This window comes from Battus philenor, unplaced genomic scaffold (assembly GCF_028537555.1).
Source record: "Battus philenor isolate CCGP_79_NKW_IND1 unplaced genomic scaffold, ilBatPhil1.0.hap1 SCAF_5, whole genome shotgun sequence".
NCBI classification, from domain to species: Eukaryota; Metazoa; Arthropoda; class Insecta; order Lepidoptera; family Papilionidae; genus Battus; species Battus philenor.
In genome coordinates this window covers 10,344,020-10,356,782 of record NW_027181715.1, presented here as the reverse complement: position 1 = coordinate 10,356,782, position 12,763 = coordinate 10,344,020, and the positions used below count along the sequence as shown (strand labels likewise).

At 37.4% G+C, this 12,763-nt stretch overlaps 1 protein-coding gene across 1 annotated transcript in view; it reads right to left on the bottom strand.

Moving 5' to 3' along the window:
• Positions 1-246: 246 nt before the first annotated feature.
• ctrip (E3 ubiquitin-protein ligase ctrip) overlaps positions 247-12,763 on the bottom strand; it is a 50,351-nt gene continuing 37,834 nt past the window's right edge. The window contains exons 24-39 of the mRNA XM_068772733.1: positions 11,971-12,163; positions 10,978-11,159; positions 10,485-10,671; positions 9,949-10,046; positions 9,578-9,715; positions 7,490-7,614; positions 7,068-7,220; positions 6,003-6,214; positions 5,308-5,399; positions 4,296-4,599; positions 3,595-3,972; positions 2,938-3,126; positions 2,206-2,374; positions 1,939-2,055; positions 1,249-1,428; positions 247-1,063 (exon numbers count right to left, since the gene is read on the bottom strand). Coding sequence (XP_068628834.1) covers positions 867-1,063; positions 1,249-1,428; positions 1,939-2,055; positions 2,206-2,374; positions 2,938-3,126; positions 3,595-3,972; positions 4,296-4,599; positions 5,308-5,399; positions 6,003-6,214; positions 7,068-7,220; positions 7,490-7,614; positions 9,578-9,715; positions 9,949-10,046; positions 10,485-10,671; positions 10,978-11,159; positions 11,971-12,163 — 2,914 coding nt within the window. The 3' untranslated portion in view covers positions 247-866. The remainder of the gene's footprint in view (positions 1,064-1,248; positions 1,429-1,938; positions 2,056-2,205; positions 2,375-2,937; positions 3,127-3,594; positions 3,973-4,295; positions 4,600-5,307; positions 5,400-6,002; positions 6,215-7,067; positions 7,221-7,489; positions 7,615-9,577; positions 9,716-9,948; positions 10,047-10,484; positions 10,672-10,977; positions 11,160-11,970; positions 12,164-12,763) is intronic.

The window sequence follows — 12,763 nt, the reverse complement described above, 5'->3', positions numbered from 1 at the left end:
TGATTATTTTAAATAGTTTTGTAATCCAGCCAGCAAGTGCGCAGGTTTTTTTGAGAATGAAAACATTAATAATCAGATAAATTTTATTGTTTTACATAAGTTTTATACTCAAAAATTTCTAGTTTATTTCAAGAACTAATTACTAAACATTATAATTTAATATTAACACAATACCACAATTACTATTAAAATGCACAGAGTCTCCTCATGTTTTTGGGTTCAGTTGTTAAATTAAACAAAGGCAAATAATATTGTTTACATGGTTTTATTGAAATTGTTACATATTAAATTTTGCACTTTTTCTTTATTTATTTGTGATACTTAAACTTTAATCAAAACATATACCACTTGGTTTTAAATGCTATCATAACTCGTAGGGACTCTCAAAGAAGATTTCCAATGGTCCATGAAATGTGACTTACGTTATAAGATATTTTATATATATAACAATGGTGCCGGTTACAAGTGACGTGCTGCTTGCGCGGCCCAAGCCGCCACCGAAACCGCAGAGCCGGCCCACACAAAGCCCACCTCACACACCATATACTTACATATTGAGAACCAATCTAACATATCGATAAAGAATATACAAAGCTATCACATTAAATTAACACAAAATATAATTATAAACACATTTATGTAATCTAAAAGTAATCGAAAAAGAACAAAAAGTTGAATCACAGCACTTTGAGTGTCTGTCGTAATGGAAAAATTAATCACTCAGATTGCACATAGACGGTAGGCGTCCACCGAAATGTTATGGTTATTTATAATATCACTAACCGCATTCACACAGTAGTAAAGTATACATGAATATAGAAGAGTTTGGTGAGTTCACGTGACATGACTCCGGGCAGGCAGAGAATTCACGACAAGTGGAAGGAGTGTTGTCCCTCCGAGGCGGCGAGGCGCAACTTGGCGCGCATCACTTCCGCGCTGCTGTAGTCCGGTAACTTGAGGTAGTTCACGCAAGTCATCACCGACGGCAGGTACTCGTCGGGATCCAGCGACGACTCTAACGACTTGCGCACCACCGTCAGGGGCGGGTTTAGTGCTTTGAAACCTGCACATACACAACAACAATTAAAGTTTTTGGGTAGGAATATTTTTTACGAGTAGAAGTCAGCTAAAAATCTATTCTTATCTACCGAAAAGGGGGTTTGAGATGGCATTCCTAACAAATACATTTCCATACTATAGCTTCTATTACTTGGCTAAAACATATTCGTTTTGGACAACTAAGAATACCTCCAGTGGGCAGCCGCGGGCTACCGGTGACGAACTGTAGGAAGAGTCGCTGCTCGTCGCGCGAGTAGGACGCGAGGATGTCAATGAGCATGCGGATGGCGCGCGATTCTGCCGTGTAGCCGTGGTCCGGCCGGATACACTCTGCCAGCATGCGTGCTTCCCAGCGTTGATCGCGTCCACCTATTAGTTTCCATAATTAAGTTTCTTTCTTATATTTTAAATAACCTACTAATTTACAAATTACATTTATTATAATTTCAATAATTCATATACAATTGGCGGTAAGTGATATTTAAAAGTTGGTGCAACATGGTTATTTTTGAGTTCCTCATGTGGATGGATGTGGATATTGAGGAACATAGCTGTATATACAAACTATTATTTAACTGTTTTTGGTTACAGCATAGTTCACAATAAAAGCTCAACTTTTTAATCTTCATTATTTGTTATTTACTTGCAGCGTCTCACGAGTCATATGTCTTGCTAAACAGTTTGTAATATTTGTCTGCACGCCTATATTTGATTCAATTCCTAAATTATATCTTATTCTACCGGGCACTCAGTTGTCAAATTAAGCTTTCACTTGTTTCAAGTCACGCGCACACGTCGGGTTGTCCCTCATGTTTATACTTATAGAGGATGGTTACATTTACAATATTCTGGTAAGATAATTCAAAGGTTATAACTTACCTGATGGGCTACCACAAAATACTTGTTCCAACTCTTCAGGGTAGAATATCTTGAGATTAGCCAATGGAAATACTGATTCAAATCCTTCTTTAAAAGCCTCCATCTGCTTTACTACACCTGCAAGCGAAATATTTTAATAACAATAATCATTTAGCACTACAAAACAAAAAATAAGTTATCTGTCAGCAGTTTTTATCTATAACTTGTTTTTACGGAATTTGAGAATATAATAGGGGTTTGTTATTGTGCTTTGTTAAATATAGGTACCTTCATAGAGAAGCCAGTGCGTAACAAGCGCTATGTAGTTATGGAGGTTGTGTGCAGTGACGGGTAAGTCGCGACCGCCGCGCCGCAGTTCCGTGCACCCGTCACCCGGGAGAATGAAGTCTAACCCTAACTCCTCGATCGGGCACCCGTCCAGCTCCAATCCGTTGATCTGCAAAACATTGTCATACATTACTCTATGGATATTGCTCATATGAGGTGGCAGTGATCGAAGCATAAAACTCATGGAAACGATGCCTTGTTGGGATCGTAATTTTCTCGAGTCTAGGTAGACCCCACCAGCTAAACCAATGACATAGCCAAAGTTTATATATCAGCATTCAGTAAGTTCACGAAGAGAAAAAAAAGCGTCAGTAACAAAATTAGCAAAAAATGATCCCAAATCGTGATATAAGATATGCAACTAACATGTTAAGGATTATTTTTGGTCAATAACAATTTGTCAGTGGACTTACAACGCGCCACAACAATTTGAAGAATCTATGCTAAAATTGTAGTGGTTGGAAGTGGCTGGATGCGAGCAGCGCGAGGTCAGTCATTTTGCTATCTTTGAGGGAGGCTTATGCCTGCAATGGCATCAATCGGCTGACATGATGATGAGTAGTGTATGTATCTACTTTTGATAGTCTATGAAAACGGTGTCCGGAATTTTTGTCATTTATTCTGCTTTTCCTAGATAGATTTTAGAAAATGTACAAATTAGGGTTGACTCACCAAGTGCGTGCGCTGGTCTGCCGTGTGGCGGGCATCGGCTGCAATAGTCCTGGCGCGTTCGGCAACGCGTCGCAGCCTGCACAGCGAGCGCCACAGCTCCGGCGCCACGTGACGCACATCGCTCAGTCCCAGCCAACGCTGCTCGCTTACCAGCCAGCGGTACATCGACACCGATAGTGGGATATCCACCTAAATGAAAATACAAGTGTAGTCTTTAGTTACATAGTTATTACATCGAATTCTATATAAAATCAATATACTGCCTTCTTAAGATATTAACACTATAGCAGCGCGTGCCTAACAACCCTAGTTGAAATACTATGACTCCCACTCTTATTAGCGACAATCTCGCTACTACCGTTTCCAAAATTATCATACATTAATCGTCAATTGCAAGGGTTACAATTATAAACATTCAATTTTAATGATTACTAGCACGTATAAGCTGTTATCCGAGCTCGCGGAACTTGCAGTTGCCACTTGGGTAGCAGTGAAAGTTCCAGCAGAAAAAATGTAAGCTAGAATTAATAAGATGGCCAAGTAATGTCTATAAAACTAAAACTACTACTACATTTTTTAAATGTTATTATATTTATTCACCAACATTCACATCGTATTATGTAAGAAGGATGACTAGATTTAATTAAAGTAACTTACCATTCTAGAATCCATAACAGCTTTGGCCATGAATTTTCCCAAAAACCGAAATTTAGCTTTCACGCGGGACAAATGCGATGCTCTAGCATTACGTCCGATGGCCTGAGGAAACAAACCGCAAGGCCAATTCACATAGGTAGCATCTGGTGCAGGGGAAGGAATAGAAGTTTCTTTTTCAAATTCTGAAGGTTGCGGTGAACGGTCTTCGTCGAGACTGAGTGCATCGCGCACGGACGAGGCCAAGCGAGTGGCTGCGTCTGATGAACGATCAGTCACAACCGGCGGTTGGCTTTTCACTATTTCACCTCCAAATGATGTGGGTTTCTGTTTGAAATTCTCGCTTCCGTGCCACAGGTCGAGATCCGCACGTTGCAATTCCTATGAAATATTTGTTATTAATAAATAGACAGTTATTATGGGGCAAAATGGGCACAATGTCGCTTAGTTGACAGAAACTAGGCTGCTGTGACAAGATACATGACAAAATATATCATTAGTTGTGATAAATTCCAGAGGTAAAATAACAATTTCGTGCTGTGCAGATAAATTTCTGTAGCACCGACACTGAATTAAAAAATGTATTGTGTAAGAATTTAAAGATCGTAAAAAGTGTAATCATTGTAAATGGTAAACGCGTTATTTCAAAATTGTTTAAAAAAAGAGTTGAGTGTATAAGTTTAAGCCAGTTTTGTGATGCGTACCTGTGAGACGAGAGCGTAAAACTCGAGCGTGGGCCCCAAGCCCGTGCCCACTTCGTTCTCGTACTGTATCTCGAGCAAGGCTTTGGTGTGAGCAAACTCGTGCATCACGTGCTCGGCCTGGCGCAGCACGCTGTGGCGCTGCACGGTGCGCTTGCGGCGGTCGAGGCGTGGCGCCACGCGCTCGTCGGCAGCCGCGCCGCCGCGCTCACCGCCCGCTTCCAGAAGCCGCTGAAGCGCGCGGTCGCGGTCAAACGACACCACGTAGAACAACAGGTGCCGACACTCAAACGGCAGCACGAACGGACTGCAACAAAATTTATACATTACAAAGCGAATGTCATTCATTATATCAGACAATAGACGCCCACACCCGAATATTATTACCATTCCCGTGACCTTAACTGTGTCATTGGTCCACCTAGTACTGTATTGATAATAAATATTAATAACTTTTTCTACAAAATGACGAGTGTAAAGATCACCTATTGGAAAGACTGTTCTCTATAAGTGTGATTCAAATGTTAATTTGAAATAAATTGATTCTAGTTGGCATTTACATGCACTTTTGAATCTTATTTTATTTTAACACTATAAGTAGTAAACCATTTTATTATCAGATTTTGTAATATCACATGACACTACATACATCTAAAGTCGTCACTTAATAACTTGAAATGATAAGGCCCATTACCTCAATAATTCTTTCAACTACTTATGTGACAACTAAACAATACCACAAAACAAACAATAATGTTTATACAATGTAGGTCCGCGGCGAATACAGATGCTCCAGAGGTACTAAGCGGGAATTAATCATATACAACTAATAAAAGGTTTTTTTAAATATACCATATTAATCATTAAATACTATAGACCGTCATTTAATAATGTACATGATGAACAATTCATTTTCATAAAAATATCAAAAAAATATATAAAAATTCTGTTTTCGTCGTGGGTGTATTTTAGTTTATATTAAGTTAGGTTATTAAAATAAAGTGTGATAACGAACCATGCATAAGCAATTTTTTTCAACCATGGTGGTAAATTTCCTGTCATAATAACCAATGGATCTTGCAGCTGTCGATTGGCCTTGGCAGCAAGCTGTAATAATAAATAAATAAACTGTTAATCAAAGGATTGGAGAATCATATGGATTGGTTTCATATTATTTTATTTAAGTTATTATCCACATAGGATTATATACAGTGACCTCTTTGGTATTTCAACACGCAATAAAAACGTCAAAAGACCCAAATTGGCCCAAGTAATTTTAAAGGAATTAAAATCATATGATTGAACTCTCTCATATTCTTATCTTTCACCTTGAGTCTTAGAACAGTCCACTACAAACTCTAAACTGTTTTTGTGTCTACATTAAATTTATAAAATCCTTAATACAGTAGTAGATAAATTCGTTCTCGAGCTTTATTTTCACTTAAAGAACCTCTAAATTAAAAAAAAGATTTTTTACGTATTTATTTCAAGAGCTTCTTAAATTTACTAAGATATAATTGAGAATCTTTACATAAGTGTAATGTAATACTGTACATAGTTTATCCACAAAATAGTTAATAATAATATAAAACTTATAGAAAGTACAATACTCTTATTTTTATTTCTAGAAATGTATGTTATTGTTAAAAAATAGTTATCTAAACCTGATCACTAAAATGTATACATAATAGTTATTTCATAACTTAATACCTTGGCATTAATAAATTCAGAGTTTGGCACTAGCGGGCGGTGATCTGGCAGACAGGCAGCGCGGTAGAGCGTGTGCCAGTGGCGCGCCAAAGCGTGCAAGGCTCTCAGTAATCCCAGAGCAGGTAGGGAGGCGTCCTTCACCTCTCCCCCGGATATGAGTGGCGAGCGCAATATCACAACGAGCGGTGACTCGCGTGGCGGTACTATGCCTTCTGTAAATATCAGTAAATCTTAACTATTTACTTCCTAATTTTTGGGAATGTGAGTATTCCTATACAAAATGCATGTAATTATTGATTTTAACAAATTCTTGTATTAACGTAGATATTATAACATCATGTCAGCCGTAAGACATCCACTGCTGAACACAAGCCTTCCTCCCCCGGCGATTTTCTAGAGGAGCAGTTTGAAGCGACTTGCATCCAGTGTCTATGGCCAGCACTCTAGAATCTTTAAACCCATGGCCAAGATTATACTTAGTCTTGACAAATATTGTTACATAGAAAAACAAAATTATTATTATACTTTGTTAGTACAATCAAAGTGGTCTCCATTGGTCCCTAACAAAATAAGGTGGATCGAGCTGTTCAACCCGGCGCCGAGACTTGCTGAAACCACCTTTCTTGGTTATTAAGCATAGTGTTGTTAAGGAGCTTAACTATCTTATCAAGAATGGTATCTTGATAAAATTTTGCCGTAGTTTTGATATTTTATTCAGAAAAATATGGCTCAGTCACTCCTTCAAAGCTAACATCCCACCAAACCATAACAGAAGTTGGATAATGCCTATATCGTATTCTGTTGACTTACTTCAATTATCACTTAATTTTGACATTAATTTATACTGTATATATTAATGAACGATTAATAACAATGTGCACTATTGATATTTATTATAAAACTATTGTTTTTTATGTTTATGGTTATGACTATTCAAGACTGAAATTTATAATAATCGTACACCAGTAAAGCGTTGATGTAAAACATGAAAGTCGCAGAGGTCTTATAAATGTAAATATTACCTAGTAACATGTGTATATAATATAAGAAGAAAAATAAGGTTACCATTCCACAACAAATCGGGTTTACGTCGAGAGGAGAGTTTGGTCGTGTGTCCTTTGCCTTTGCGCGAAGTCGTTGCGTCGGCGCGAGGCGGTTCTCCGGCTTCCACTGCACGGTAGTAGATGGTGTGCGTTTGCACCCAAATACCCGCGTTAGCTGTAATAAAGCACACACATATAAACTAAATACACAAAATGAAAACACAAACAAACTCCATTCATTATAGTTGATTCATCCTTTTTGGGAAAGGATTTTGCTTCTATAATAAAATCCTTTTATAGTAAATATTTTACTATTACGAAAACCGGATACTTTATCATAATTGAGGCGTTTCAACTAGTGTCCAGTGTTTTTTAGAATTCGGTTGTATAAGATAAAATGTTTCAAGCGCACTTTGTATGCCAAAGTAATGCAATAGCCCTTACCTAGAGGCGTTTCAGTGTCGGTGTCGGCGTCAGTCTGCTCGCCGAATTGACGAACCGCTTGGTAGACGGTCATGTTGTAGGGCAGCACAGTATCGCCAATAAGGAACTCAAGTTTGTGTTCAGAGCTGAAAATAAGACAAAATAATTACATGACTATATTTAGACTGTGCATTAATGTTAATGTAAGGTTGTTAGTTTATCATCAATCTTTTAGAGTTGTCGAAAGAGGTCGATTTTGTAATGAGTATTCAGGTAATTTTAATTACAGAACAGAAAGAGTAATAAGTAAGTGCATTACATTTTTGGTGTGTATACATATTTTTCGATCTGATCTTCATTCGTACATTTTGTGGAAAGTTCGGCAAATATTAACCTACCAAATCAATATGTTTGCCTAAAACATGTCAGATATGCAAAGTTTAATATATGACTTCAGCACATATGTATGTATATGACTAATAGTGCCTAATCTCATACCTCAGGTAGTTACTAGTATGTCCGCACGAATGGACGAGACGAGATGAACTTTATGAATAATTGAACATACGTAAGTATAGGCGACTTACGTGCGGAGGTGCACAAAAGAACAGCTTTTGAAATGGCAAAGATGAGCTGAGCTGGTAGTGAATGAAATTTCGTGCGTTACGTATTTTTATATTATTATTGACCTTTATACAAATTTAACCCTTTGCACTCCGTTGTCGCCGTATTTGCGACATTAAAAAGCTAACAATAAATCCGCTGTCGCCGTAGCGGCGACATGGTTGTTTTGCTGCCTTGGTGCCCTTAACAGTTAGGTAAGCAAAATAGTCTGTGCTTATCTTATAGTGTTTATGATACGTTTATTATGCTTACATTGTAATAAGAGTAAAAAGTGCTCTATTTAAGTTTATTTCGTTACACTCATAACGTTATAACCCTAGTGAAGATGGAAGGCGAAAATTTTGACGATAGTTGTGAAATAAGTGATGTGGAAGATGAACTCGATTTTGCGTTGCTTGCCGACGATTTAAGTGAAATAGAATTAGAAGATCATTTAGAGACAGATAGTGACGATAGTGACGTAATGGCTTCAATGGGTGGTGTTGATCGCGCTGATCAATACGCATCATCATATTGTTTTCTAAGAAAATCTCTTAAGTGGTGGAGGAAGCTGTTCTTTTGGGGAATGGAGATGTCTGCAATAAATGCATACATTTTATATAAGTGTGTAAAAAAAGTAAGAACGAAAAACCACTGTCCCATTTGAAGTTCGTCAAGAGATTAGTCGATCAACTTGTAGGTGAATTCCGCGAAGATCGATCAAGACCTTCCACTTCAGCAACTGAAACAAGACTGGACAAAAAACTGCACATATTGCGAAAAGGCAAGAAAAGAGATTGTATTGTTTGTTCTAATAGACAGGAAAAAGGACAAAGACGCGAAACTTCGGAATACTGTGATACTTGTCCCGGTAAACCGCGAATGCATATGGGCAATTGTTTCGAAAGATATCACACTTTAAGAAATTTTAAGTCCTAAAATTTATGTTTTTCTTTTATAATATAAGTTAGAATATGTTTTGTTTATAAAATAGCTAAGAAATAAAAATTTTGTTTTATTGAAACAACTCTATTTTTCTTCTACATCATAGGTATGTACTTGGAACTAATATAGTGCTGGAGTTGCTGGTAGCCTCTATGCATTACTAGGCTGGAGTGCAAAGGGTTAATAAAGGCGAACTTAATGTATTCACTATCAATCTACCCAAGGTGGTGCAGAGACAATTAGTGGGCAGAGACCAAATGTTATAAAAAGTTAATTGGTTATACAAACATGGTATTTATAGAAATACTAAATAAACTCAAACACACATACATAACACAACATTTTGTCAGGTTTACTATTAAACAGAATTTATAGGAACAAATTTTTATGTATGTTACATATGTATTTACAATTTAGACACAAATGCAATGACTACATCACTGACAGCTACCGAATTTAAATTGGCGTTTGAATTGAAATGCGTAAAACTATTTAAGACTAAGAAGTGTGACCATGTGCATGGAGCGCTCTCTTGTGAAGGCTACGTAAGTATATACTCACTCTGTGGGCTGATGATGAGGCGGTGTAGCGAGGGAGTCTTCTACGTCGTCATCAGATGCACCCTCATCGTCCGAGTGTACGGCCGCGGACGAACCGTCGCGCGCCCGCGTGCTCGCGTACCCACGCTGCGCTAGATACCTTTAACAGATAGCATCATCTTATAAGCATCCACAGAATAAATATTGTAATCTTTTCTCACAAAAACGCAAAGAATAAAAAGTATTTAAATAATATGTTAAACAGTGTTTAATAAAGTAATTATAATTACGTAGTAAATATATTAAAATTATATTAAAAAGAACTTATTCTTCATTTGGCCCACTCCCAAAGACAAAGTTTTTAGTCACAATTGACTTAAAAGGAAAACTTACCTTTCAATGGCTTGTACTAAAGCTAACGGGTCTATCCGTACTACACCACCTTTCCATTGTTTCAAGTTAGTGCAGGTTGGATGACGTTTGAGATCACACTGTAACAAAATATAAAATTTTACTTTTATTAATTAATATCAGAAATGTCAATACAGCAACAGAAATAAAAAGTAAAATTATCTGATAGATCCTCAGACAAAATGATACAGATAAAAAAGCTGTAAATATGAAATTTACAGCATTATAACTAATCACAGCTAACTAATAGTATGTATGATAATATAACAATAGCTAGCAGAATATTGTATATATATTTCGAGCTTGTAAAAAATAACATAAATCGAATCTACTTATCACATGAACTAAATGGCTACGCCAAAGAAATGATTGAGTTTTGGACAGCAAGACATTCTCTATGTCTAATTACTATATAATCGCAATAATTCCAGCTTTTTAATAAAAATAAAAACAATATTATTGCAGGCTGTCATTTGCATTAAACAGAAGTCATAAACCTAGATGTTGGTGATACTTACCATGAGTTGATGAGTGTTGAAGAATTTAAGTGCCGAGGTAGCGGGGCGGGCGGGCAGGTCGTGAACGCGCACGGGGAACTGCTCGAGGTGCGAAACGCACGCGTTCACCTTGCCCACCAGCGCCGCCAAGGGGCCGGCGCCTGAATCCACACCGATTGTCGACACCTTCTCACTCCACTCGTTGTCACTGAAACATTATTTCTTTTAGTAGCCGACAGATGGAGCTTAAATGGTTGACATATATGTTAAACCTTTTGTCCCGAATGCACAGAAAACTAAATTTCGATTTAAAATGTCACGAATAGAATCTAGGTTGTAATTCTGTTATGCTAGTTTCTATCAACCTTGGTGGTAATTCATTATCATAATATTACAATATCAACATTTAATTCCAAGATTGTTTTACACCGTGACCCGAAATTTATTAGCGTTTTATGAGTGATTAATTACGATAAATAAAAAATGATAATTTTAATTGTTATGTGTGACTTACTCGGGCACAAGCGGCATATCCGCAAAGACGTGAAGGAAGAGACGCAGACGCTCTTCACACTCTGCTATTTCTTGCGCCAATTGACGAGCCTCAGATTCGGCATCTCGAACTTCCACACACTCTATCTCAGGTTCACAAGTTAGAAATTGGAGCAGTGCACCCAATACACCTGAATGATTTACCTGCAAAATTAATTTATAGATTTATATATGTTATTGGCAGTTTATATCAAAATTATTAAAGAGTGATATATATGATTCATGTAAGAAGAGATCAAATCGTCACCGTCACGGCCTAAAACCAACGTTCCTAACTGTGGAAGGATATAGGACGCATCCAAGATAATACAGAACGCGTGGATACGAGTGGGGACGAGTAGTAGTAGACGTAAGTTGTAATTCCCACAATTGTTTCCTGTGGAAATATTCCCGGCAAGGGAACACAATACAAGTCGAACCAGCCCCCCCCCCCCCCAACTGCGTCACCGCCGGCGGTCAAGAAAGAGGATTACACGAATGACGCTGCTTAAGATCACACCTATGATTACAAGCATTTGCAGTATGATCATTTCAACAAGTATATTTTATTTTACTGTATTTTTACTTTTTTTTGTCTCCACCAAGAATTACCAATTTCAATTATTATCACTTTCAAAAATTAGTTAGTTCCCATGGAAGCCCGATTACATTTCTACCATAAATATTCCTAAAACTCGACAATAAATGCTGAATTTAGAATATGCAAGTTTGAACAAAACTTTGAACTGTCAAAACGCCTCTAAAAATATCGTTTGCTTACATTAATAGGTCAAGTCAAGCAAAAAAATTTAATTCTTCACTATCGAAAGCAGATAAATTTTCGTAGACCCCGGGTTACCAATTATGAACCCAAATTTTTTGGTCACGTTAAGGTAGACCCTGAACTTGAGTCCAACTGGATCACTTTTTAAACTATGAACCTAAAAGTTCAATTGAAGGTATTAATGCAATGTACCTCGAAGGGCGACACGTCATGATGCAGCAGTGTGTCTCGCAGCTGGTGCAGCGCGGCGCGGCGGTGGTTCGCGTGCGGCAATGCGGCGGCGAGCGCGGCCAATTGCTCCAGCGCGCCGGCACCGCCGCCCAGCGCACCCCACTCGCGTTGCAGCCGACCCGCCTTCCACACAATCCATTCTCGAACTTTCTCCCTGCGAATCATTTCAAATTACTATTGCATACACATACTATGTGGAAAAATTCGTAACCTTTATAAATACAGTAATGTACACTGTTCTCTTAAGAATGTATTTTGGTATAACAGCTCGTTTGCTATAACGTCTTATTACCGCACGTGGATTATTTATAGCCAGAGATGACATAAGGAAATAGTCATAAGTATATCCGTGCACTTAAAATAACGTCACATAAATATTAAATTGGTTAATTTACAAACTGAACATTTTATGAATAGCTTCTAATAACCACTATATAACATCCATTTTAATAATTCTCTTTTTTTTGTCGAATGCTGTACATCAGCTTTGAGTGTAATTTAAATTTAATTCACTATACGATACAGGCTGTGTTCAGTGTGGTACTTTTTTAAGCTTTATTTTAAATTTAATTGTTTTATTGCATGTCACGAATTTAAAAGTATATTTGCTTAACAAAAAATATACTTTCTATATAATGGAAGACTTCATACTAGGTTTAATTTTTTGTAAAGAAATTAGTTGCAATTGCGAACGGGTTATAAGGAGGAATTGCCTAAGAGATAAATACGTTCTTTCATTTTTTGTAGTTAAGAA